Consider the following 24,758-nt stretch of genomic DNA (forward strand, 5'->3'; position numbering starts at 1 on the left):
ACAGAGCTCGTGGGAGTGGCACTGAGACTTAGGGCCTGACCAAAGAGCGCACGAGCGTGTCCACTCCTGCTGGAAGGTGCCTCGTCGAATCTTCTCCGCTTTGCAGCTCGCTCGTCTGGTGCTTCAGCAGGTTGGTGCCTCTGCTCAAATGGCGATTCTCTTGGCACCACGGCTCTCCCATGGTGACCAGATGGCGTTCCGATCACTTGAAGTAGTGGCCGATGTCGAGGTTGAGGTTGGTCGGGAGCAGCCGGCCTGGCTACAGACTTTGGCAACGTCGCAACAGCAGCCGGTGACCGCGCAGCAGCCTGCATTTGGCGCTGCTCCTTCTCTTTCACTCTCTTTTCCAACAGCTCCGTCAGATCCTGGTTGGTGCGGCGGGTGAGTTCCTGCACCTGGACCATGACACCACCACGTTGGAGCTCGACCTCTTCGCCTTCGTCGAAGTCGCCATCGTAGTGCCAGTGCGTGTCACCGACGAAATTTCCTCGATCATCGTAGACCATGATCCTCTTGTTAAAAGAGTGATATGTGAGTCGGCCATCCTGCCAGCGCTTCTGTTTGCGGCGCAAGTCACGGGTGTACAAGCAAATGAACTCGAGCACGGCGGCTGCTGCGGGTGGTGGTGGACTGGAGTGTCCTGGTGCAGCCATGTCGGGAGATGTCCAAGAAACCAGCTCGAGGGGCGTGATGGATCTTTTGTTGCTTTACATGCCTCCGTCACACTATCGTGCCTCCTCTGCCAGCTGAAGCCCGTAGCACGTGGGGCTGTCGACGCGTTCTTGAGATGCGAGAATTAGGCGACTGAAAACAGACGCGTCACAAGCACGCCGCCGCGATGTCAGCTGATCCGCAGTGGTGGGAACCTGCTGGCTCCAAGTTAAAGCACCCATGAACTCCAGGGGCAAAGCACGCTGCGGGGCCGGGCCGTTGCACCTAATTCTCCAAGCCTTCCCCCTTGTGTGAGCGCCGGGCGCCTCCTGCGGAACATACTACTACTGTAGCGTTTCAGCGCTGGGAGCTTACCTCGAACGGGGCTGGGCTAGGGCAGCACAGAGGGCAGAGCAGGGATCGAGTCCTGGTTGATGTCCTACTTTTCAGGCTCAATCTGGCTGCACTGCCCCTCCTCGCCCGCTGGCTACCAGTGAACGAAAGAGACAAGGCAGAAACGTTGTTTTCTCACATACACCAGCTCTCACTGTCAACTTTCCTCACAAACCACAAAACAGAGCATCCTTTCTTCCGTTTCTTCAGTGTTGCGGCTGTCCCTGTTGTTGGGTATTTGTTCGCAGGCTGACGTACCGCTCTCAACCTGCAGCCTAGCCTGGTCGTAGCCCCGCCTAAGCGCCCCCTCAGGCCATCTCAAGTCTTCTCAGTGGACAGTTCCAATTTCCCATGTCCGGGGACTGAATTTCGATAACTGCCTTCCTCTGTTCCCCCAACTCTTTTGCCGCTTCTCTTGCCAAACCGAAGTCAACGGTCATAGTACCATTCTCTCGATCCTGATCACTCGTTACTGCAGTTTATCCTTCTCTTGGTTTTCCTTCTTCCAAATATAGCAGCTTGTGGACATCTTCCTTCTCTTGGCTTGGGTACAACTCTGATGTCACTGAGCTCAGCTTCAGTCCGAGCTTCTTGGCTTCCACTCTCGCTAATTCCCAGGCCTGCCCGACATTGATTTGCCTAATCATAGCCCCTTTCAAGTTCGCATCACACCTCAACAATATATATTACCTGGTCCAAGCCTTCTGAGGTTGTCTCCTCTCGAATACTCTCTATACTTCGCCACAGAGCTCGGAGTTTGTCAATATTTCATCCAACATGCAGTCAGTGCAAAGGAAGTTTGGCAAGCTCATGAGCAGAGGTCCTGGCGACAACGCCAAAGTCTCGGTCCTTCTGAATGACTACGAAGATGCAGATCGTGTTCTGGCAAAGGTACTCACAGGAATTTCCTCGTTCTCCCCTTAGTAGGCCTTGCTTCGGGGTTGCAGCTGACACTGTCGTCCTCCAATAACAGATCATTGAAAGTACAAAATCTTGGCAAGAATCATGGAACAGCCTTGTGTCCTCTCAACTCGATATCGCCGTCGTCTACGCCTCCCTTTACGATCCTATAGTTGGCGCGTCCGACGGCCATGGTCGCCCGGCCCAGCAGACTGGGGAGGACCAGCTCCGCCGGACTTTCGCACTCAAGGAGGCGTATACTGAGCTGAGAACCGAACTTGTTGACGGTATCCAATCTATTGAAAAGGAGGTCATCAGCCCGGCCCTCGACGCTCGAAACTCCATCGCTCCGATACGCAAGACCATAAAGAAGAGAGAGAACAAGAGGTTGGACGTCGAGAAGTGTCAGGACAAGGTCCACAAGCTTCACAGAAAAATGCCCAGGACGCCCAAGGAAGATGCCCAGCTGTCAAAAGCCGAGGACGATCTGTCCAATCTGAACGAGGTAAGCCCCCAGCATGCATCCGAGGTCTACTTTCGATGATTGTCTGCTGATGTCTGGTGTTAGGAGTTCGAAATCGCCGATTCTCATCTGCGAGAGACTTTGCCCCCCATCATCCAGGCCACCTTCAGTCTCATCCCGCCTCTACTCGCAACACATATCCGTATCCAAAACCAGCTGCTGGGTCTGTACTATACAATTTTGCACGGATACTGCGAGGAGAATGGTTTCCAGTCTCCATCGCCTCCGATGGACCAGGTCATCGAGTGCTGGAATGACGCTTTCCAGCCAGCCAAAAAGGAGGCCGAGGCGATACCCATGATTGCACGGGGAAGGGGGATCAGAGAACCTCTGAAACTCAACAACGACGACAATGCTCCGGGGGGCCGAAAGCTCTCTGCTCCAGCTCCCTCCTTCGACGGCATGCGCCGCACGTCTACCGGTTTAATTCCAGGGTCCGGTGGACCAAGGCGGATCCCTTCTAATACATCATTGCGGTCGAACCCGTCGCCACAACCGAGCCCGAACATCGGTCCGAGACCAGACATGAAAAGCCCTGGCTATGGTGGTCACCTGAGACCTACCGACTTCACCACAGCCAGCGACCTGGGCAAGTCACCGGGTCGGGTCTCCCCCCAACAATTGCGGCAGTCTTCATCGGAAGGTTACTTTGCCAATCGCATTCCGCCATCCCCTGCGGCAACGGTCGCGTCGACTTTCTCGCAGGGCAGTAACAATGCGGTGGCAGCCAAAAAGAAACCGCCCCCGCCCCCTCCGAAGCGGATACCCAGTGGCAGGCTCGAGGAGTTCGTGATTGCGCAGTACGATTTCGCGGGCCAGGGCGCGGGCGACCTTTCTTTCCGCGAGGGAGATCGGATCAAGATCGTGAAGAAGACGGACACAGACCAGGATTGGTGGACGGGCGAGCTGAGAGGAGCGAAGGGGAGCTTTCCTGCGAACTACTGCAAGCCCGCCTAGCGCGCGTGCACCACTCTCTGAGGGACACACGAGGATACCGATGTCTAGCACAGAAGAAGGCTGGTAGTGCAGGGTAGGGAGGCGGCCGTGAACGATTATACTTAGACGCCAAAAAAGGAACATTCACAGTCTCACGCCTTAGTTTATACAGACGCTTCAGAAGTTTACCAACAGCTCCATTCATCACCCTAACAGGATTGCATTACCAATAGCTGCACATGTCCGCTTATACTCTCAACATCGGGAGTTACATGATGTCGTCATAATTGAATATCAGAGCAATCATCTTCAGCAATGCAAGAAGCATGTATGTGAAATACAGTGGCCTGGTCTGTGGACGCGAGCAAATGGAGCTTTTCACGGGGAGATCATTTACTTGCTAAGCGATCTTCCCCTTCAACGAAGATGACGTGGTGGTGGTGAGCAAAGGGTCCACCACTCCAGCTGCAATGCTTTCAAACCTGTCCCAGACGTTACCACGAGGTACACACATAGTAGTATCTCTCACAAATGTACAAAGATGGGAAGAGACAGAGAGATTCTGAGCTGTGCAGAGGGCCCTTTAGGTTCGTCACCGACACCTTACTTGATGATCATCTGTGGGGGCGGGCTGGGGACTTAGACTCTGCAGGATGAGGCTCTGCAACTCCAGTGAACGGAGGGGTCTGCACAGCAGCAGTACTAACTTCCCCCCCTCATCTTAAACAGGGAGGAAACTATGGAGTCACACTTGCATGAAAAGGAGGAGCTTCATCATTCTTCTCCGCCTGCCCACTCCTCCTACCTCAGCGATTGCCTCGTCGTGATTGGCGAATGGCTTGCAGCCCCGGGTTTCGCAGCTGCGTGGATACGACGATAGGATATGAGTCAAAATGAGCACTTTTGCAAGACCAAGGCCAATTGGGAAACGCGGTGCTGCGAAGGGCCGTCAGCAGCCGTTCCATATCCATGTTGAAATGGCCGAGCGTGCAACTTTGAGGATTTGGGGTGTGGGGTAGGATGGGCAATGGGGGGATTCACATCGACTCAGCCATTCTCTCGCCGAAATCTACTCGATGTAACCTTGTTTCAGCCAATGGTAGAGGGCGATGGGGACCCGCCCAAGCTGACAGGTACGTGAATCGAGAAGCGGGTGAGATACAGAGATACCTTCCCGTCTACCGGGAATCCGGTGCAATCCCAAAGTCTCTCACTAGTAAATCCATTCTCCAGGCCAAGTAGCCACCATACGAGACGAGCCTTACTACATTTGTCTCGCCGACTTGCTTGAAATTCGGACTGCGCCATGTCTAACTTGGGAAGGCTTCCATAGTTTCAAGGCCACAAGATATCAAGAAGATGACTCCCTCCCGAGAACCACGGTTTCCCGTTTCTCTTTTCCTTTTCACTTTTTTTTTCTCTTCTCTCTATAGACGAAGAACAATTCGTAATCCACTTCAGGTAATCAGTTTGCCCCAGGCTGTGAATGAAGAAAGCCTGTGGGGAGCCCTGGCAGCACAACAAGGAACCAGCACGAAACTGGTCTACACCTCCTTCTCCGCCTCCTCCTCCCACCCTCCCTCAGTCCTTATTGCCGCTATCGCCGTATAGTAGTTCCTAAACAGATTCACCAACCAACGACTGTTGAGGGAACGGCAAGCCTGGACACCACGAACGAAACGGATCCCGCACAAAACGACAACAAAGAAACCTCATACCTTTCCAGACATCGAATCTGGTAAGTTCAGGGCACCTTGACGACGATAGCCTCATTGAAAAGGTCACCCCTGCAGCTCTAGTAGAGGCCAATTGGCTAACTAAGCTGTCTTGGCACAAGAGATTCGTCATCTGATCTGAAGAGAGAGAAATCACATCAACCCCCAAACAAATTCATCATCTTGGATCCATCCTGCCGATTTCTTGGTGACAATCCTGTACCAATGGCCAGCATGTCGTGCACCACCTCCACCAGCCTTCCCAAGGGCTTCTCCGTCCTTCAGCCTACTCTCGGTGCCCCTCTATCTTGGATGCCCGCCGTTGGAACCGCAGAGCTGGAGCAGCTCATCAATGCCTACCTACCCGGCCCCGCCTCTGCACAGGAGAAGCGAGCCGCCATCTCCATGGACTTTTTTGAGCACTCTGCCCAGACTGGTGAGAACTTCAAGTACTACCCCGTCAACGCCGCCAGCCACTCTCCAGCCAGCTCTTCTTCTGCCTACAACACCTCTCCAGCTATGTCCGATCTCAGCTACTACAGCTCCCCATCGCAGTCCTCCACTCCGTCTGCCTCGGCAGCGAGCATGGCCCGCCGCTCTTCTCAAAAGTCTTCTGCTGCTGCTGCTGCCAAGGGTGTTGAGCGCACCGACTTCTCTCACCTGCCCGGCATGAAGATCATGACCACCACCGGCGAGGACGTGACCAACTCTGCCTCGAGAGGCTGCAAGACCAAGGAGCAGCGCGAGCACGCCCACCTCATGAGGGTGCTCAAGGCCTGCGACGCCTGCAAGAAGAAGAAGATTCGCTGTGACCCGAGCCACAAGCGGAGATCGGCACCCCAGGCCAGGAGTGCGAAGCCCGAGTCTGCTACCAAGCTGACAAAAAAGGCCAGAAAGTCCCCGGCGACGACCTCGACTCAATCAGCAGCTTCACTATTTACACCTGCTCCCGAGCCATCTTTCGACCTGGACATGATGGCTGACCTCACTGGTTCTTCTCTTGACCAGTCGTGGGATGAGTTCCTGTCCTTCAACGACGAGCCTATCAATGCCACCATCTCCCAGGATTTCTATGGCGCCGTGCCACAGGACTTGGACTTCTTCTTCTTGGGCGGCGACAACCAATTCTCTCCTGCCGACTCTGGCTCTTCTGGCTTCACCAACTCGCCAGCTGTGCCACTGACCCCAGTTGCCACGACCCTTATCCCCCACTCCGACCTCATCGCCTTTAATGGCAACTCACTATATGCACAAGCAGGCGATCAAGAGCCTACTCTGCCATATCTGAATGATGGTGCCCACGGCAGCAACTACGTCGACTTCAACCTCTACTCACCTTCGTCTAGCTTCGTTGATGAAGAGCCCCAGAAACTGAAGGCAGGCGACAAGAGGAAGGCATCTGCCATACAGAACGCGTCGGCAGAATCTCGGTACACCGGCCCCATCGCCAGCTCTCCCGCTGGCCTGAACGAGTCACAATCATCCATCAGCCTCCGTGATGGGCAGCAGTGGTATATTGATCACTCTCGACCCACCGCTATCCTCCCGACCGGATTAGAATGGGAAGGTTCGGGTGCTGGGGAGCAGCATGGCGGCACATTGTCCGTCGATCTGCTAGATGACGGCTCTTTCACCCAACGACCATGGCATGCCAACGATGGCGGTCATGGAGATGCCCGCGCCGTCAAGACTGCGGCTGCGGCTGCGGCGAGATCCCATGGATTGTCACTACAACAACAACAAGTCGCGAGCAACCACTCGCCAGCGACGTCCTCATCTCCAGGGGAGGATACTGCAACCAGCGCGGCGGCGACCACCGTTGCCTCGTCACCACAGTCCCCAAGAACAGCCCGCCCACAAGTGGTCGTCCAACAACGGGACATCACTTCGTTCCGCGGCGTGGCCCGCGTCAGCCCACGGACAGTTAGTCCGACTGTACGGCGCCCTTTTTCTCCAATCATGTCCAAGTTCAGCGTGCTAACTATTAATTAGGAACTCAATGCCTCAGTCAATAGACTGACGCCACGCCTCCGCAACAAACCCTCATCAAACATACCTCTGTCCACGGCACCATCATCGCCCGAGACCCTGAGGCGACCACGGGTCGACGGTCTCCTGCCAGCTGGAGAGCTGCACAATCTACAAGTCCTAGAGGCCAAGTCATCACCAGTCTCACGTGGTCAAACTGCCCGGGCCCGTGGACACTCTACCCAGCGCGCCTCCACGGCACTACCATGCCAGATATGCGATCTAAGCGTACGTGCTTACCGCTGCGAAGTGTCCAGGCACAGCCTAGGCCCACAACATCCACGACAAACACTGCACGGCAAGATACTCAATGCCGCCAGCAGCTCTCAATCCCCGCGCCGTCCCTCGGAAGGCACAATCTCGCCGGTGCGGCAACTGGTGGGTCATTCGTCAAGCATGGCCCAGCTCGTCGCATTCGGACTTGTCATCATGACCCTGTCGATTGTGGTCGGATTCACATCGCTGTTGCAATCATTGCAAACACCATCATCACACTTGTTCACAGTAGAACTCGAACAGTATCTTCTCGCTCCCCGCTCTGCGGCCGTCCTCCTGGTCGTGCTCCCAACACTCGTGTCGAGTGTCTCGGGTACATCCAGGCTTGACACCCCCCTCAATGCTCAAAGCAAAGTCAGAAGCTCCGCAGGAACATCGCTCAGAAGAGCCCTTAGGGGAACCTCTGCCCGAATTTCCTTAGCTTGCATCTGAGGGAGGGTTACAACCGGAGACCCCCCCCCCCCTTTTTCCGGCTTGGAAGCGAGCAATGACGACTGTGTGTTGTTTGGTTTATGCCTTCATTGTGTAACTTTAGCGATATTTGTGATACCCAATTTCCCCACATTTCTGTCTTGGTCTTGAAAACAATAACTTTTGTTACTCCTCTTCTTCCCTCATTGCAGGATGCGTGTGTACGTTGCGGATGGCGGTGGTGGTGGTAACGTGCCCACGCGCAGTGTGGTTGGGGGGGGGGGGGGGGCAATAAAGGCTGGTCGTTGATGATCTTGGTTTCTTTTTCTGTGTACTCAAAAAGGAGGATCGGGTTGGTTGTACTCTAGTGTCAAGAGAAGAGGAGGCCCTAGCCTGCCTCTCTCGCCCACGCAAGGTTACACTGCTGGTCTGTCCTGCATGTAGAGAATCGAGATCGTTGATGGCTGTAATCAGGGATCGTGCTCTTGTGTGCCTTTGTGAAGTGACTGACAGGAGGCCTGCCGGGATCCAAGCCGAGAATGTCGCACAATCGGTTCCTGAACAGTCAGGGAAAATAACGGTAGTCGTCGACCAGTGTGAGATCGATCATATCGACATCCTCATGAACAAGTATCTCCTTCGCAGTGATCTCAATTAGGATCCAATTTCTGTGGTTCATCTCAAGTCAAGTAAGCTAAATTACAGTTGCTTGTTTCATTCATGATGTCCAACGTTGCCTTCGCAAACAAGCCAGCATATGCAAAACGCCAAATAACACCTCCTTCTCCCCTGTCCCCGCGTGTAGATTTTTCATAAGTTAAGTGTCCTACGCCTCATTCAAAATGCAGAATATACCAGCGCAAACCCTCTCTCAAGACCACGCATAGTAATAATTGTCCTCCCACACGGTATCAGCAGTGCTCTTCCCTTCCTTCCACCTGAAACTCGGGATGGAGCTGTGCCTCTCCTCAAAGACGACATCCACTTCCTTTTCATGAAAGTCATGGAAGCCCTTGACACCCTTGGTGGTGACCTCGTCCGGGTTCCACACGAGCACCTGCTTCAGACCCCACGCGGCCGCCTCGGCAGCAGCGGCCTGCAGCAGCTCCACCACGTCCCAGGCTTTATGCTCTTCGGTGACAGGCTCACCGGTCTCGGGGCTGACGTCAAGGAAGACGAAGCGCAGGACCTTGAGCTTCTTCTCGCGCCAGTCGTGGTCCCAGTAGACCCAGCTGCGGCCGCAGTGCGTGATGGCCCCGCGGTTCTCAATTCCCCTGTTAAACATCCACTTGGTGACAAAGGTCTCGCGCGCCAGCTGCCAGGAGATCTGCGCGTGGTCGGGGGCGAAGGCGACGTGGGTCCTGGTGTGGTCCGCAGCGAACCGCCGGAACCGCGCCTTGAGGGCGGCGACGTCCTTCTCGCACAGCGCGGGCAGCTCTTGGAGGCTGAGGTAGCGCGCCCGCCGCTTCTCGGGCAGGGGGAACTGGTCCTGGTGCAGGAAGATGGTCACCTGCTCTGAGGGGAAGACGCTCCAGCCCAGGTTGGAGTAGTAGATCCTGCCGATGTCGCTGTACAGGGCGCTGCACTCGCTCTCGGCGTCAACGTACTCCTGCAGCTTGCGCAACATGTAGGCGGCCATGCCCAGACGCCGGTACTTTGGGTTGGTGTAGACGCTGGCGATGGCATAGCCTGTGGTCTCTACGAAGCCGTCGTTGACGCCGGTGCCCTTGCCGGCGATATAAACGGTCTTCTTGATGGACTCGCAGGAGGCGACGATGTGTGTGCCGTCGTCTTTGTGTGCGAGGATCCAGTATAGGCAGCGGTCGTCCTTGGTCAGGGCCTGTGAGGAGAGGTGTGTCTCCCGGTCCAGGTAGGTGTCGATGTCCAGAGGTGCAGCCCAGGCCTCGCCGTTGAGGCGCCAGGCCAGTCTCCGGATCGTCTCATCTGCTCGAGTGAAGACGACATCTTGTGTGGTGATAGGTTGGTCAACGATGAAAGGATCAGCCATGCTAAGTCAGACACAGAAATTGGCTATGTCGGTTGCTAGGAGAGTGATGATCGAGATTTACTCTCGGTATGTTAATAACTAAAGATGTATGTGTAAAGAAGAGGAGGGGGGGGTTGAGGTTGAGGGTGGTATCGTAGTGACTGATGACCGGCAGGTAGTATTGTTATTGTTATAGCGCGCGGCTAGTTACATGCCGGCATGCCGTGCCCTAAGCCATTTTATATCCGGCCTCCAATTTCGTCCACAGCACAAGAGAACCCGCGTCCTTGGGTGTTAATATGGACCCAGCGTATAAGCTACGAAGCTTATGTGGGTTGTCAGATGTCTTCGCTGAAATTCAATTTTCGCGAGGTTTCGATGTGAATCAGAAACACAGAGTGATCACCCACTTGTACATTGTTACGGTGCAGACAAGAGGGCATAGGTGGACGGACATACATGGAAGAAACCGCCCAGCCGAAGCCAAAACACACAGCAAGCATTGGCGCTGTGTCACGTACATGGTACTTACAACAAACCAGCCCTGGAGGCATCTGATATACTCAAATGTAACAAGCTGTGAAACTGTGCAGCAGCACATGGGCATCGTAACGCAGATTACCGAGCGGCAAGCTGTATCTCCGGTGCGGGTCAAAAAGGAAAGCGAGAGAGAAAGAAAGGCGCCGAGAAGAATTGTGTCGCAAGTTATGGCGTACGTACAGTTCGCCTAAGAATAGGGAGCCGCATGCCGCCCGAGGCGCGACCAACCGGACACATTCCGATCAGGACAGGGGGGGTTGGGAAGATAAGTAGGATATGAGATGGTGATGTAATACTGTCAGACTCCGGCTGGAATCATGAGATGTTAATATTGCTGAGCAGTCGACCTTGAGTCGTGGCGAGATGACTTGTGTTTGAAAAGGGCCCTGTAGCCGTATGATTCTCGTACGGGCGGACCACCGGTGGAAATCGGGATGGCCTCTTTGTTGAAACAGCTGAGGACGAGTGAGTCGGCCACATGGTCCGTGATAAGAGGCTCGAGGCCAGACGAGGGAAATATTACATCGTTCCCGAAGGTCGAGGCCATTGGTTTGACGTCTGGCGCGTGGGGGTCCTGAGTGGGAAATAGGGACGGGCGATGCTCTAGATTCAGCCTCAGACCCATGGTCAGATCTTCAAATCTTGCATTGCATCTCCTGATGTGCCAAGGGAAAAAAAGAAAAACAAGAGAAAAAGAAGAAAAAAGGGCCGTGGCCTGCTAAAATTGGTGCCGAGAGTGGAGACTCAGTGGACAATGGCACACGCTCCAGTCTCGTTCGGGTTGTCGGTGCAATACCTGTCAAGACATGAACTCCATGCTTCAGACGTCCAGACTCTTGAGGCTTGGCATGATGGTCCCTCGCACTCCGACGCACAGTCAAGGCCATCTCAGAAGGATTTCGGTGAGTTTTCTATTCCTCCCTCCCACGTGAAGCCGCCATCGGTCATTGCAGCATGACCCTCTTCCCCCTGAAGCACTAAAATCTCAGGCCTTGTAGGCGTTGCGAGCTCCCCGTACAGGCACTATGAGCGCTGAGAGGTTGGAAACTTACAAGTACTAATTTATTTCATAACCGGGGGTTTTACAGTACCGCCTTGTCAAGCCACATTAATAAAATGTTCTTTTATTCAATTCTCCGAGATGTCTAGCAGATCCTTTGAGCTCAGTAATACTCAAAGTCGGAGCACTCAAAAAGCGTTTGAACCCAGCTTTGAGTTGGCGGAGCCGAGTGGAGAGCCGTGGAGCGCGCCGCTGTGAAGTGATCCCACAGGCGAGATGCAGCACTGTTCATAGTAGTCACGTGAGAGGCAGGTAACAGAAGTCACGCCGGTTCCCAGATGTCGTGTTATCTGCGCATGCATGTTGTTGATCGTTGTGTAAAAAATTAAAAATTAAAAAAAAATTTAAAAAAGGCGGGGGGGGGGGGGTGTTGTGAATATCAACTCCCAAAGCAAAACACCACGATTAGCAAGGGTCACTGACCAAAGAAACTGCTCGATATTACAATCGTACTCTATCTCCTGGACAATACTTACTGGTATAATCTCATAGATATTCCCAATCTCAAGATGCAGCATAACCGATGGGACGAAGTACACCTATGGTTCCATGATAATAGAATATACTGGAGTGAAACAATTCTCCAGACCCCATCGGCGGAATCAGATAAGAACGGTAGTACAAAGACGGCAAGTTCCTACTCTCTGTCAAGCGTTGCGAACCGGGTAAAAAAGAAAAATTCAAAATGAAGTCATACTACAAACTTATAGAAGAACAATGATTGAGAATGCTTGCCGCAAAAATAGAAAGCCGGGCTTTGTCATCTTGCCTAGTAGATTACTGAAAGACTTTGGAACGGGATAAGACAGTTCAGTATGAGATTGAACGTTCTCCTTCACTTGATCCCAAAGATATGAGGTCTGTTAATCAAGCATAGTTAAAGCATGAATATAACAGAGAGCTTCGGGAGAAATCTGTGAAGCCTCCGCTGCACCGATTTCCAGCGCGTATCACCAGTTATAGTAGAAAGACATTTACTCCAAAAATCAATCATTGGTATCTTTCACACATCGTGAGCACAAGAGTGTTTTTATCATATGCTCCAGGTAATCAGTGTCTTGCATCTGGCTCCCTGAGAAGTTTCTGAAGGGATCGCTATTGGGAAATCCCTTTCATGTTTTCTTGCGCTTGCCTGCACAAAGACCTGGCTTCTTCGTTCAACTGGCTTTGGCTTGCGATCCAGTCCATATCCTCCGTCCAAGTCGTCCAGGATTCCCTAACATCCTTGCAGTCATCGTACAGGCATTGTCCACTGATGTTGATCCAGTGTGCAGCAGCCGGGGCATGACCTTGGAGAGCAACAATACTATCAGAAGTATCTTTCATAATTGAAGAGTCAATTTCAAATTATTGATACGAGGGTACAGCAAGTTGGGGGAGGGGCATTGAAGGGGAGAGAAAAGCGCAACAGCACATGTGTAGTTGGTGGGTACCAACACTGAATGAGAAACACGGGGACAGCTTACTTTCAGGGCAGCTCCAATTGATTCTCCATGTATTTCTTCGCAGTGTCATCGAGAGTGTCGCCTTGCCAAAGTCCGCCAATTTCTGGAATCCTGCCGCGTACAACAGCGCTGTGAAGCGGTTCAAGCTTGTCCAGTCCAGGCGTTCCTGATCACGAGACCGGGAAGATGGATCCGGGTCGCCATACCGCACCCACCGCTCACGCAACGAGTAGTACAGCGAGTCGTCGAACTCGGTCAGGTCCTTCTTGCTATGCTGCTGCTGCCGGCTTCTCAGTTCGCTCATGAGCTTGACGAGGGCCTCATGCATCTCCCAAAAGTCTTCGGCTACCTCCACAATGCATATCTCTATAACGTCTGGGACGTCTGTTGCATTGGGGCCGTGGAAGGAGTCCATCAGGCCTTGGGCAGTGTCATAACAGGTGGCGCCGCCTGTGAGGAACGTGTAGATCAATGCGGCGCTGTCGTGGAGGTTCGTTTGAGTTAATTCAGTGTCGGAGAAGTATTCCTCGATTGTCTCGCCCATGATTGACGAAAATGGATGGTTGCAGAGAGGGAGGTGATGAGCAGTGAGTGTGTGATGAAATCGAATTGAGTGATATGACCGGTTGTTATGCGATGATGGGTTCTTGGATTGACTTTGAAACCTTCAAGACAATAATTCCGGCCGATCTTGTAGGAATAAAGAGAGCAAACTATCAGCAGTTGGGGGGAGCAGAGAGGCTGAGCTGCACGGATTTATATACTGGTCTCAAAAAAACCCCAAAATCCAAAATGCGTAGTCGAGAAACTACTTAGGAGGACAATGATGACACATTGACTGTTGTGGTCAACTTGCTTAAGGCCAGAGGGCTATCACATGCTCGGAGGCGATCTACATTTTTGTGTTTAAGTAGTTGGGGCATGTTTGGGCGCGTGGAATGGTTCGACTCTGGAAATCTATGATTGAACAAGTCTATACTTATCTTAGCTTGATTTTTATTTTTCATTCTTGAATGGCCTTGTGGCTGGATGAGCTGCCAGAACTTTACCTGATGCACATGTACAAGATGCATCCTTTTCTCAGACTCGGGGCAGGGCAGAGGGAGAAGAGACGGAGGAGATAAACAGTGACTGAGGCCGGCATGGGGCCGGAAGGCGGTGGGAATCTTAACCGGCGCACGTGCGGCGCTAGAAACGGAGGCGGCCGTCATGGGGCTAAACCCCAGTCGAGAGAGCGCTGAGTCAGCTGGGATTAGCGCGGTGCTGAGCCAGAACCAGGCTAAAATGCCTCTCGGCGCACAAATTTTTCCTTCCGGTCCACCAAACTGAAATCTGCGTGTTGTGCCCTCAGACAGACATTGAATCAGGCAGGCGGGCAGGCATACTCACATCGCGAACCGACCAAACGACTAACCTCCCAGCACCAAACCTGTAAGCATACACCACACAACTCCTTCCAAACCCTTTCCCACACCCTCTCGACTTCCATCGACAGATACACATTCTAATCATCCAAGTCGTCGATACGATACAGACCGCCAGCAAAATGGGTGACATCAGCATCATCGCTACCGAGTGGCGCACCGTCCAGGTCGGCCGTGTCGTCGTCCTCCAGTCTGGTGCTGAGGCCGGCCGCCTGGCTGCTATTGTCGAGATCGTCGACCACAAGCGCGTACGTTGCCACTCCCGCAGAGATGACCAGAATAAATAGGGGGAAGACAGGGGCGAGCAGGGCTGCATCTAGGTGATGATAAGTAAACAGCATGGACTGACATGAAACGATTTGTACAGGCTCTCGTCGACGGCCCCTCCTCAGAGTCTGCCCTGCAGGTTACCCGACAAATGGTCTCCTTCTCCAACGTTGTCCTGACCGACTTCGTTGTCGCCGGCCTGCCCCGCGGCGCCCGGACACCCACCGTCAAGAAGTTCTGGGAGAAGGCCGAGATCGACCAGAAGTGGAAGGGTTCCAACTGGGCCAAGAAGCGCGACCAGCAGGCCAAGCGCTCCACTCTCACCGACTTCGATCGCTTCAAGGTCCTGCGCCTCAAGAAGCAGCGCCGCTTCGAGGAGCGCAAGGCTCTGGCCAAGGTCAAGGCCTCCGCATAAATACTCCCAGCCACGTACCGATCAACGCACGACGACTCGAGACCTTTGACACGACAACCGGCGAACGGATGTACTCGAGAGCTTCCTCGTCGAGGCAGAGATGGGTCGGAGGAGACAGGTAGACGGTTCAGGGGGTTGATGATGATGATGGCAGCAGGAGCAGCAGCACTAATCACGCTTGCTGTGGCTGACGTGCTGGACGGCGGCGGATGGTGTTTCTACTAGAGGGTGGCGGGTATTCTGGACGGCACCGGCAAGGACAACCTCTAAAAATCAACAGCATCTTCGTTCGGGTCCGATAGGCTAGGTTTTTCTTTGCTTCGTTTACGGGACATATCACCTCCAAAAAGGCAAAGGTGGCCGGCGTCAAATGATATGAAATTGAGAAACCCAAAAGACAATGGTGACTACCTGTCGAGGTCTTGCCAAAATTACATGTGATACCACTCTTCTCAATTATCAGTCTTTGTAAATTGAACATTTCGAGAACCTATTGTGTCTGTCGAAAGAGCACACAGCACGGGCTGAGCCTAACCCTAGCACCACTGCTTACAGTTCTGTAGCTTTTCGGATTTCTTTTGAGCTGGCTGTTTAAGTCTCCATGTTTGAAGAAATGTCCAGTCATGTATGCCTTCATGATCATCTTTATGTGCGTTACTCTACACATCGCAATGTGATGATGTCTGTCTCTATATGGGCAGATGGGGTCATTCTGTGTCTGCGGGCCGAATGTGAGGTGTGACCCATTTGGGCTTAGCGTCATAACTGACTGCTAAACCCTAGGAATTTTACGCCTTTGCAAGAGCTCTCAGCAAAACCACCAAATCCAATCCCCCAATTGCCTACTTCTCGTTTGTACAACAACACACTTACCTCTTTTTTCGGGTTAATTCTTGCAGATTGTAAGTTTTCAAAGTCTCAATTCTTTTCTGGCTAGTTTTCACGAAATTTGGACCCGCCATCAGGCGACAGCAACCCCCAAAAATCACCTCTCTGTAGGCTACAAGATTGTGTGGGGTTGAGGTCAATTTTGTGGAAGCAGCTCTGGCCCAGCACCTGACAGGCGACGAACAAACAAGCCCAGCTAACCAGCAACTCCTGTGTTTTTGTGTCGCCCCTTCTAGATCCAGTCGCGAAAATGGCCAACCCTAGAGTCGAGGAGCTTCCCGATGAGGAGCCTAAGAAGGTGACCGTCGAGGAGCACGAGGACGATGATAGCTCCGACTCCGAAATCGAGGCTGGCGACTCCAGCCTGCCCGCCGGCTCGACCGCTGTCATCCACTCGCGCAACGAGAAGAAGGCTCGCAAGGCCATGGAGAAGCTGCACCTGACCCGCATCCAGGGCATCACCCGCGTCACCCTCCGCCGACCAAAGAACGTGAGTTGCACCAGGGAGGCAAGGCAAGAAGCATAGGGCAGAGAGAGGGAGGCGGAACTCAAGAGCCTGGATGATGAAATGATGCATCATTTTGGAAGATACAATGACGACGGGGCTGACTGGGCTATCACAGATCCTCTTCGTGATCAACAACCCCGAGGTGTACAAGTCTCCCAACAGCAACACGTACATGTATGTGCCCCCACCCCGCCTTTTATACCTCTTTCCACTTCCCCTTCACATAGACTAACTCCTTTGTCTACAGTGTCTTCGGTGAGGCCAAGATTGAGGACCTGAACGCCTCCGCCCAGGCTGCTGCTGCCCAGCAGCTCGCCGCCGCCGACCATGACCACGCTGGCCATGACCACGGCGAGTCTAGCAAGGCCGTCGAGGGTGGTGATGCTGCCAAGAAGGCCGCCGAGGAGGAGGAGGACGATGGTGAGGAGGTCGACGCTGAGGGTATCGAGGATAAGGACATCGAGCTCGTCATGACGCAGGCCAACGTATCACGGAAGAAGGCCATTAAAGCGCTCAAGGAGAACGACAACGACATTGTCAACTCCATCATGGCCCTCAGCATCTAGTCACGCAACAGCGCACCCATATGATTTTTGTTCCATCTGTCATGTGTGGTCTTGCATGGTCATTGCACCCTGATGATGCCCAAGCGGCATGTCTTTTCCATTGATGCTTTCAATTCTTATTCTGGGTGGACTCCGGGAATGGGTCGGTTCGTTGGGCATAAGGTCTGAAATAGGGGGGAAGCTGAGCCGTTTAGGGTTCACTGCTGGAAAATATATGAAAAGCTCATGGACTGGAAAAAGTCTCTTTGCATTTCTTCGAATATGTTTTGCTGCACTTGCGAACATTGATTTGTTCATATGACTCTTGATGTACGAACGGTACATCCGTGATACTACTACTGTTGTATACCGTCCAGAACCTTCAACCGGCCTCGAAACTCGCGCAAAAAAACTATAAAAAAATTCGAATCCGAGAAATGAAGTATGAACATCCGTTGGTGTCCAAAGAATCTAGAAACCCATCGACTCTTTCTTTTTCTTCATCCTTGGTTTTTGGGGCAGTTTACACCCCCTGTCTCTGCTTTTGAGGACCTTGTTCAGGTAGGCGCGGTCCATGTCAGGCTTTGTCATCACGTGACTGATCGGCTCAAACTGCTTCGGCTTCAAGGCGCGAGCATCATCAAGGCAAGCAACGTCAACTCTCCGCTCCTCCGCTCCTCGAAGACCCTCATCCACAACCACACAAGATGGCCGCAGTAAGTGCTTCCTCTCCGTCAATTGACTTTCAGACATGTCCAACATAGTCCTTCACGATCCCAATTTCGAACCAGACGACCACAAAGCCGTGGCTGCGCTCTCGTCCCGAACTTCTCCGAAAGCGCTTTACCAGCCCCAGCCGGTACAATGACGATGAGCTAATTTCTTGTGTCCCTCCCACCGCAGCGATCCGCAGCCCTCAAGCTCGACTGGGCCAAGGTCCAGTCCTCCCTCGGCCTGCGCGGCCAGACGGTGGCCTCGCTCCAGGCCTTCAAGTCGCGCAACGACAACGTGCGGCGCAAGGTGCAGCAGCTGTCGGAGCTGCCCACGACAGTGGACTTTGCCGCATACCGGTCGACCCTCAAGAACCAGGCGGTCGTCGACGAGATTGAGAAGCGCTTCAAGGCCTTCAAGCCCGCCGTCTACGACGTCAGCCGCCAGCTGAAGGCCATTGACGCCTTTGAGTCCGAGGCCATCAAGAACGCCGAGGCCACCAAGGAGAAGGTCGACCTGGAGCTCAAGGACCTCGAGAAGACGCTGCAGAACATCGAGCAGGCACGGAGCTTCGAGGAGCTCACTGTGGTACGTACATGGCAAGGGGTCATGACGGCGTGGGCCCGATTGATGAAGGCAAGAATCTGGGGGTGGAGACCGATACTGACCTGCTGCTGCTACAGGACGAGGTTGCTGCTGCTGAGCCCTCCATCGATGAGAAGACCTCCAAGCTGGTGTCCAAGGGCCGCTGGGGCGTCCCAGGATACAAGGTGCGTTCTATTCATGTCCTCTGCTACCAGAAAGCGGCAGCTGCTGACCAAATCCTTCACAGGAAAAATTCGGCGATCTCTCCGTGCTGTAGACGACACCATAGCGGCATCTTTCCCTTTGTGTATTCTAGCATTGTAGATACCGGCAGAACCAGACCAACAGAAGAGGAGTTGATATACGGGTGGTGGCATGAAATAAGATTCAAAAAAACAACCCAGTCTCTCACAGTCTTCTCTTGTGCTTCTAATTCATGCCTTTCATAGTGACTATCCGTTCTACTACGACATCTACCTTATCTCTAAACTGCGCAGATCATTCACTCCCACTGATTCGCATCTGCGACCCATCTCAATGCCCCTACCATTGCTAATTCCGCCTGCAGCGCCCTCTCCAGGTGCGGCGCCTTCAGCCAAAACGTATGCGGCCAGCCCCAGACGACATTTGTCTTCACAGTGACACCAGCATCCCTCAGTACCCTAGTATAACACGCACCATCCGAGTACAGCACGTCATTTGAACACACCTGGATCCACGTCGGCGGCATCCCTCTCAGCTCCGCCGGGCCAGCCTCGAGCGGCATTTTCGCCAGCCCATCCCGCGGTCCGTCCATGTCGAGCCGGGCGAGGAGAGAGGTCTGGAACGACGGATGCTTGGCGCTCGTGTGCATCCCGTGCAAGTGCTCGGGCACGTACTCTGGCCCCCGAAAGGCATCGCTTGTCACGGGACAACGCAGCAGCACGCCACGGAGCGGGATCCCGGCGGCGAGGGCGTGCTGGGCCACGGTGGCTGCGAGCTGGCCGCCGCTTGAGCTGCCGACCAGGACGATCCTCAGCCCGCCCACTTTAGCATGTGTCTTGACAAGGGAGGCGAAGGCGTCGATGCTGTCCGAGACGCATGTCGACGCCGGGTGCTGCGGTTTGAGGCGGTAGCCGATGCTGTACAGGCGCACGCCGGGCAGGAAGGCGGCCGAGTCTTTCACCAATCGGCGGCAGGAGAGGTCCTCCGAGTCCGCCTCGCCGACTGTGAGGCCGCCGCCGTGGTAGTAGATAATGATGGTCCGCGGCTCTCCGCTCCTACCGTCGGCCTCAAGGCCGCTCACAGAGGACGAAGCGTCATACTGCAGCACCGGGATGGAGAAGCCGTCACTGCTCGAGGGCACGGAGATGTATTTGGTGGTGAGGCCCTGGGAAAGGCGGTGGTCCCTCGCGCCGGGCGCCATCATGGCCGTGTTGCGCTCCCGGCACTCCGCCGCGTACCTGGGCTGGCGGGCGATAGGATCCACAGAGGGCTTGGGCGCGAGGAGTCCTGCCTTTCGCTCGTGGGCGAGCCAGGCTGGGTCCAGGGGGGGCGCCTCTTGGAGGATGGGTGGTGGCTCTTGGTCCATCGTCGCCAGAGCGGTATCGGCCACAGACTTATAAGGAACTTGTGTGTACAGGGGTCCTTGCCAGGGCCCAGGGAAGGGGGCTGACGCTATACTGAGATCTTGAGTCCGAGGTTGTACTGATACTACTCTTTTTGAAGTTTCACACTGCACGCTCCCGGATCGCGTCGTAACAATACTCACCCGGTTTCTGTTCAGGAATGAGTAGACATGAATAGTGCCGTGCTTTTGATCATCCTCTTTTTAAATCCGTTAATTTTTCGTAGTAAAACATATGATGCGCCAGCGAATTTCCACCAATCACAGCAGGTCTTTGCGAATTGTGCAACAGAAATCGGGCTCGACCTTTCACAAGAAACCACAATGTCTTCCACGCCGTCGACAAAACATCACGGGCTTGTAGCACGAGATGGGAACGAGGAAGGATTCCCGTCAGGATTGATTTTATCTGAATGCAATGGTTTCCTCAAGCGGAGACGTCGGGATCACCAATCATCATTCGTCTACATCTCATCCGATAGTCCCATGGTATTGTCCAACGTCGTCATCGCAGTTCCTGTCACCATTGACTTCCTCACTCATTAGCATCTTGGTGATGGGGTTTTCTAATCATGCAAAAACCGCCAGTGAATGACACGGGCAGATGTGGGACTGCGGAGTCCTGGATGCGCGCCCTTCGCTTGACTTGGAGATCCTCCTGTTCACCGGGAATACAAAAGACAGGAGACAATCAGCACGTCCGCCTATGCTACACTAGCAATGAAACATCAATCAGAACAAAGCTTTCAGTGAACCCCTATTCCTCAGTCTCTCGACACTTCCCTCAGCCAAACATGGTCGTCAAAGGCAGCTGTGTCTGCGGACAGACAATATACGAGTACACGGGCGAATACTCCTCGCCCCCTGGAGTCGTGAGTCTTCCCTTTCTCGTTTCTCCCAAATGTCTCCCCAACACACTTATACGTCTCCAGACGCTGACAAAAGAGGATTTCCATCCCCACAAATAGGTCGCATGCCATTGCAACGCCTGCCGCAAGACAAGCGGCTCCAACCGCTCCCTCAACCTCGTCGTCCCCGTGGGCTCCGTGACTGTGAACCCAGGATCGCCGGAGAAGCTCGTGACGAGGAAAGGTGATAGTGGGAAGGATGTCGTGTACCATTCTTGTGGCAACGTACGTATGGCCTGACCTTGGCTTCTGTCTCGACGCCCAGCACAGTGGGAATCTATGTCCCCCTTGTAGTCTCTCTTCTACGCCCATCATCCCCCCCCCCCCTTCCCCTCCAAAGAATGAAGTAAAGACACTTCAGAAGAAAAGAAGAAAAAATACTGAATAATTGACCGGGTCGGGGAAAATCAGTGCGGTAGCATCATGTACGCCGACCCCGCACTCTTTCCAGACGACCTGTGGCTCAAGATTGGACTCTTGGACGACGTGAGTTTCGTAGACAGCTTAGGCCCGCCTCAGATACATGGCTATGACGAGAACATGTGGTCTTGGGAGAAGGAGAAGAAGGCTACGACAGAAGACGCGAGTGTGAAAGCTACAAGATAACCGCCCATCATGCGAGACTACGACGGTGTCAGGTAATTCTTGAGTATGTTACTGTTTTGCAAAGGAACGTTTCGAGATAAAAAGGAGTCAAGTTTTTTCGTGTGACCTGGTGAGTGTGTATCGTGTCGTAAGGAAATCTCACTATCTTCTTTAGAAGTCTCTGTGCAAGCAGCACAACTGAGTGAAGAGGAAGAAAATGGATAAGATTGTGTTTTGATTCAAGAGTCGAGAAGTCAATAACTCTAGGTAGTGAGGGTGTATCTCTCTCTCCAAACAATTACTCTAGACCACGCTTAACGTCCTTCGCCTTCAGCCCCGTCAACTTCTGCTCGGGCTTAGGATATGGAGGTCTGCCGCCCAGGATATCGACTGTGTCCTTCATGTATACCCAGTGCTCCTCGATCGGCCTCCTGTTGGCCCAGTCCGTCTCCTTCTCCTCGACCTCCTTCATGGGTGTGAACACCACGCTCGCACCCCTGATTCCGATGACCGCAGAGCTCATGGGGTCTGACATGACACGGTCCGCCGCATCGCGCCCGAAATTCTCCAGGTGCTGGATGCACTTGATGGCGAGACGAGCGGCACGGCACCTGTCCATGGGCGACGGCACACCGCCCTGTTGCACATGTCCTGGGATGCTGTCCCGCGATTCGAAGCGGTCGTGAGCCTCCTCGCGGATGATGTCGGCGATCAGTTTCGCACTGTAGACCTTGGAAGCCTTCTCGTTTATCAGAATCAGCCGTCCCGCGCGTGATTGGCCCTTGTCCTTGGCGAACACGTTCTTGAGGTGGCGCACGTCTGCCTCGAGCATCCCCAGGCTGACGCCCTCCTCAGGTGTGTATACGGCAACAGCACCGACGCCGAGGCCCGCAAGAGTGGCCACGTACCCAGAGCGTCCGCCCTGGGTCTCGATCACGAAGACTCGGCGGCGGGCAGCTGAGGCAGACTGCTTGATCTTGTCACAGTAATCAATCAGCTCGTTCAGGCAGGTATCGGAGCCAATCGAGTATTCGGTTCCGGGAACGTTGTTGGAGATGGTGGCTGGCAGGGTCACCATGGGAATGCGGAGTGAAGGGAACTGTTCCCGCGCGATACGAAGCTGTGACACGGCATGGAAGGCCTCAAAGCCTCCAATGAGAAAGAGAGCGTCAAACTTGTACTGCTTGATAAGGTTGGCGATGTGTTCCATGCCCGACTCCTTGGGCAGCTCACGGTTGGTACCGATCTCAGAACCACCCTTGCTGGCCCAGCCGTCCACCTCCAGCCAGTCGAAGCCCCGTACAGCTCCTACTGGCTTGTCGCCGTGGTGTCTGGCAAACCCAGCGAACCCATTGTGGATGGCAAGGGGCTCGTGCCCGCGGGAGATGCAGTATGCCACACCAGCCCGGATGGCGGCGTTCATTCCACCTGCTGGCGCGCCAACGTTGATGAAGCCGATCCGCATGCGCTTGTCCTCGGGCAGCTTGTGTTCACCATTCAGGTTTGCTGTCGTTGTCAGCATGTATGATGCGTACTGGTCGGCAAACTCGGTGTCACGAAGTGCCATGGCCCTGTCAAAGTCCTGCGCCTCGATGGCCTTGGCCACAGCCTTGGTGTCTATCACTGCCTGCATCAGCGGCCGCCGGACGATCTTGTTCTCGGTAATAGCAATGAAGCAAGTCTCGGTCTCGGGTGTGGCCTCGAGTACAGCCTTGACGGCCTCGACACCCTGTAGAGTGGCCAGCATCCGATCATAGGCAACAGCGGTACCGCCTCGCTGGACGTGACCAAGGGTTGTGATCCGGGTGTCGAGGTGGAGGCCCTTGGGATCGGCCAGGAGGTCCTTGATCATGTTCGGTGAGATCTTGTTGCTGTGTCTGTCATGCGCGCCCTCGGCGATGATGACGATAGTCTTCCTCTTGCCAAGGCTGCGGTGCTTGCGAACAATCGAGCACATCTCCTCCTTCCAGTTGTCCTCCCTAGGCTTCTCTGGGATGAAAACAAAGTCGGCTCCAGTGGCAACCCCGGCCATGAGGGCCAGCCAGCCACAGTGCCTGCCCATGACCTCGATGACGAAAGCGCGCGAGTGCGACGAGGCTGTTGCCTCGATATAGTCGACCATCTCGCAAATCCTGGAGAGGGCAGAGTAACCACCGATGGTGGCGTCTGTGCCGGACATATCATTGTCGATCGAGCCGACGGTGCCGACAATGTTAAGGTGCTTGTAGGGAGCGACCTGGTCCTTGGTCAGCTCCTTCTTCTGGACGAGCTCGTCCAATAGCGAAGGCCACTCTGCTCGGAACTTGTCGGCACCAGTGAGCGAGCCGTCACCGCCACAGATGATCAGCGCATCGATGCCATTCAGGACCATGTTCTTGGCGCCGGTCAAACGGCCAGGCCGCTCATAGAACTCCATGCATCTGGCCGTTCCGATGAGTGTGCCACCTTCGGACAGCCAGCCACGGACATCATCCCACGCCATCTTCCTGATGTAATCGCCGCCCTTGACCAGGCCCTCGTATCCCTCGTACACGCAGTATGCGTCGCAGCCCATGTGCAGCGCCATGCGAACACAGGCTCGAACAACTCCGTTCATGCCAGGGGAGTCGCCTCCCGAGGTCATGATGGCGATTTTCTTCTTCGGCGACGCCATGGTCGTAGGTGGAGAGGGGGGTTGGCAGAGGATGGAGAGGTTGAGTGTAAGGCAGGTATTGCAGCACAGCGAATCCTAGGCTGATTGGGTGGCGTTAGCAAAACAAGAGCAACCAAAAATTGCAATACTGAGAAAAATGAAGCAGCTGGCAAATTGAAACAGCGTGCAGCAGTCCAGAGCCAGGAAGGCGTCGTAAAATAGGCAACGTGGTACCAGCAGGATGTGTTGGGTTCAGCACCCTGTCCATCCCTTCCTGCCAGGACGAGGGAATGCCGTTCGAGGCGGTCCTGCTCGTGTGGTTGGTAGGTTCTGACCTTGACGTACTGTGCCCCCTCTTCCGCTGGCCGTACCAATTTGGTCATACACAAGCCCAGATCAATTGGCTCGCTCCTCTGCTCTCTCGACAGAGGATGCGCAGGGTCGCTCGACGAGAGTACGCGCCAAAGGTTGTGGCTCGGGGTATATTGAAGTTGACTTTTGGGGGGGGGGGGGGGGTGTGGTTGGCAACTTACTCAAAGATGATGGATGCAGAGGAAGAATAAAAAGTCCGAGTTGGAATTATATCCTTCAAGGTCTGCTCGAAGAGAAGAGGGTTTCCCTTGCTGACCAAAGGGAAAAAAGGAAGAGAGTTGGACTCAGGTGAGGCGGGAAATCGAGACTTGGCTAATAATCATAAGCTGAAGGGAACGCCTGCGCAAGCTGACGACCTGACGTTTTTGGTTGCGGTAAGTGCTGAAGTGCTGCAACAAGTACTATGATGAAGGTGGGATGTTTAGTGCTCTTATCTTATCGGAGCTT

At 54.1% G+C, this 24,758-nt stretch overlaps 11 protein-coding genes across 11 annotated transcripts; 7 read left to right on the plus strand and 4 right to left on the minus strand.

The window, feature by feature from the left end:
* Window positions 1-1,280: 1,280 nt before the first annotated feature.
* M406DRAFT_354951 (uncharacterized protein) lies at window positions 1,281-2,301 on the plus strand (the record flags this gene model as incomplete). Its single annotated transcript, XM_040923041.1, has 2 exons — window positions 1,281-1,935; window positions 2,018-2,301. Coding segments are annotated over exons 1-2 (396 nt in total), but the record flags the coding sequence as incomplete, so codon positions are not given.
* A 19-nt stretch (window positions 2,302-2,320) lies between these two features.
* Window positions 2,321-3,598, plus strand: M406DRAFT_354952 (uncharacterized protein). Its single transcript, XM_040923042.1, has 2 exons — window positions 2,321-2,449; window positions 2,513-3,598. Exons 1-2 carry the CDS (start codon window positions 2,381-2,383, stop codon window positions 3,422-3,424), a joined length of 981 nt encoding a protein of 326 aa, XP_040779607.1. The 5' UTR covers window positions 2,321-2,380; the 3' UTR covers window positions 3,425-3,598.
* A 1,226-nt stretch (window positions 3,599-4,824) lies between these two features.
* M406DRAFT_349811 (uncharacterized protein) lies at window positions 4,825-7,041 on the plus strand (the record flags this gene model as incomplete). The annotated part of the gene is made up of 2 exons (XM_040922505.1): window positions 4,825-5,141; window positions 5,241-7,041. A coding segment is annotated over exon 2 (1,698 nt), but the record flags the coding sequence as incomplete, so codon positions are not given.
* A 1,435-nt stretch (window positions 7,042-8,476) lies between these two features.
* On the minus strand, window positions 8,477-9,841 carry M406DRAFT_286587 (uncharacterized protein; the record flags this gene model as incomplete). Its single annotated transcript, XM_040918686.1, has 1 exon — window positions 8,477-9,841. One exon carries the CDS (start codon window positions 9,839-9,841, stop codon window positions 8,705-8,707), a length of 1,137 nt encoding a protein of 378 aa, XP_040779609.1. The 3' UTR covers window positions 8,477-8,704.
* A 2,414-nt stretch (window positions 9,842-12,255) lies between these two features.
* M406DRAFT_71635 (uncharacterized protein) lies at window positions 12,256-13,409 on the minus strand (the record flags this gene model as incomplete). The annotated part of the gene is made up of 3 exons (XM_040925485.1): window positions 12,256-12,280; window positions 12,565-12,739; window positions 12,887-13,409. 3 exons carry the CDS (start codon window positions 13,407-13,409, stop codon window positions 12,256-12,258), a joined length of 723 nt encoding a protein of 240 aa, XP_040779610.1.
* An 802-nt stretch (window positions 13,410-14,211) lies between these two features.
* Window positions 14,212-15,429, plus strand: M406DRAFT_354959 (60S ribosomal protein L14-A-like protein). The gene is made up of 3 exons (XM_040923043.1): window positions 14,212-14,296; window positions 14,400-14,537; window positions 14,657-15,429. Exons 2-3 carry the CDS (start codon window positions 14,412-14,414, stop codon window positions 14,969-14,971), a joined length of 441 nt encoding a protein of 146 aa, XP_040779611.1. The 5' UTR covers window positions 14,212-14,296; window positions 14,400-14,411; the 3' UTR covers window positions 14,972-15,429.
* A 384-nt stretch (window positions 15,430-15,813) lies between these two features.
* M406DRAFT_354962 (nascent polypeptide-associated complex, alpha subunit) lies at window positions 15,814-17,194 on the plus strand. Its single transcript, XM_040923044.1, has 4 exons — window positions 15,814-15,873; window positions 16,096-16,349; window positions 16,483-16,541; window positions 16,615-17,194. Exons 2-4 carry the CDS (start codon window positions 16,110-16,112, stop codon window positions 16,931-16,933), a joined length of 618 nt encoding a protein of 205 aa, XP_040779612.1. The 5' UTR covers window positions 15,814-15,873; window positions 16,096-16,109; the 3' UTR covers window positions 16,934-17,194.
* A 425-nt stretch (window positions 17,195-17,619) lies between these two features.
* M406DRAFT_71638 (uncharacterized protein) lies at window positions 17,620-18,485 on the plus strand (the record flags this gene model as incomplete). Its single annotated transcript, XM_040925486.1, has 4 exons — window positions 17,620-17,628; window positions 17,816-18,211; window positions 18,307-18,393; window positions 18,456-18,485. The coding sequence occupies 4 exons, from the start codon at window positions 17,620-17,622 to the stop codon at window positions 18,483-18,485; spliced, it is 522 nt and encodes a 173-aa protein (XP_040779613.1).
* A 225-nt stretch (window positions 18,486-18,710) lies between these two features.
* Window positions 18,711-19,778, minus strand: M406DRAFT_250544 (alpha/beta-hydrolase; the record flags this gene model as incomplete). Its single annotated transcript, XM_040916701.1, has 1 exon — window positions 18,711-19,778. One exon carries the CDS (start codon window positions 19,776-19,778, stop codon window positions 18,711-18,713), a length of 1,068 nt encoding a protein of 355 aa, XP_040779614.1.
* Window positions 19,779-20,620: 842 nt separating this feature from the next.
* Window positions 20,621-21,208, plus strand: M406DRAFT_243842 (uncharacterized protein; the record flags this gene model as incomplete). Its single annotated transcript, XM_040916232.1, has 3 exons — window positions 20,621-20,686; window positions 20,783-20,947; window positions 21,134-21,208. Coding segments are annotated over 3 exons (306 nt in total), but the record flags the coding sequence as incomplete, so codon positions are not given.
* Window positions 21,209-21,531: 323 nt separating this feature from the next.
* M406DRAFT_344736 (uncharacterized protein) lies at window positions 21,532-24,589 on the minus strand. Its single transcript, XM_040922007.1, has 2 exons — window positions 24,473-24,589; window positions 21,532-24,040 (listed from the first exon to the last, which is right to left on the minus strand). The coding sequence occupies exon 2, from the start codon at window positions 23,958-23,960 to the stop codon at window positions 21,606-21,608; it is 2,355 nt and encodes a 784-aa protein (XP_040779616.1). The 5' UTR covers window positions 23,961-24,040; window positions 24,473-24,589; the 3' UTR covers window positions 21,532-21,605.
* Between the last annotated feature and the right edge of the window lie 169 nt (window positions 24,590-24,758).

Source organism: Cryphonectria parasitica (assembly GCF_011745365.1).
Source record: "Cryphonectria parasitica EP155 unplaced genomic scaffold M406scaffold_2, whole genome shotgun sequence".
Classification (NCBI taxonomy): Eukaryota; Fungi; Ascomycota; class Sordariomycetes; order Diaporthales; family Cryphonectriaceae; genus Cryphonectria; species Cryphonectria parasitica.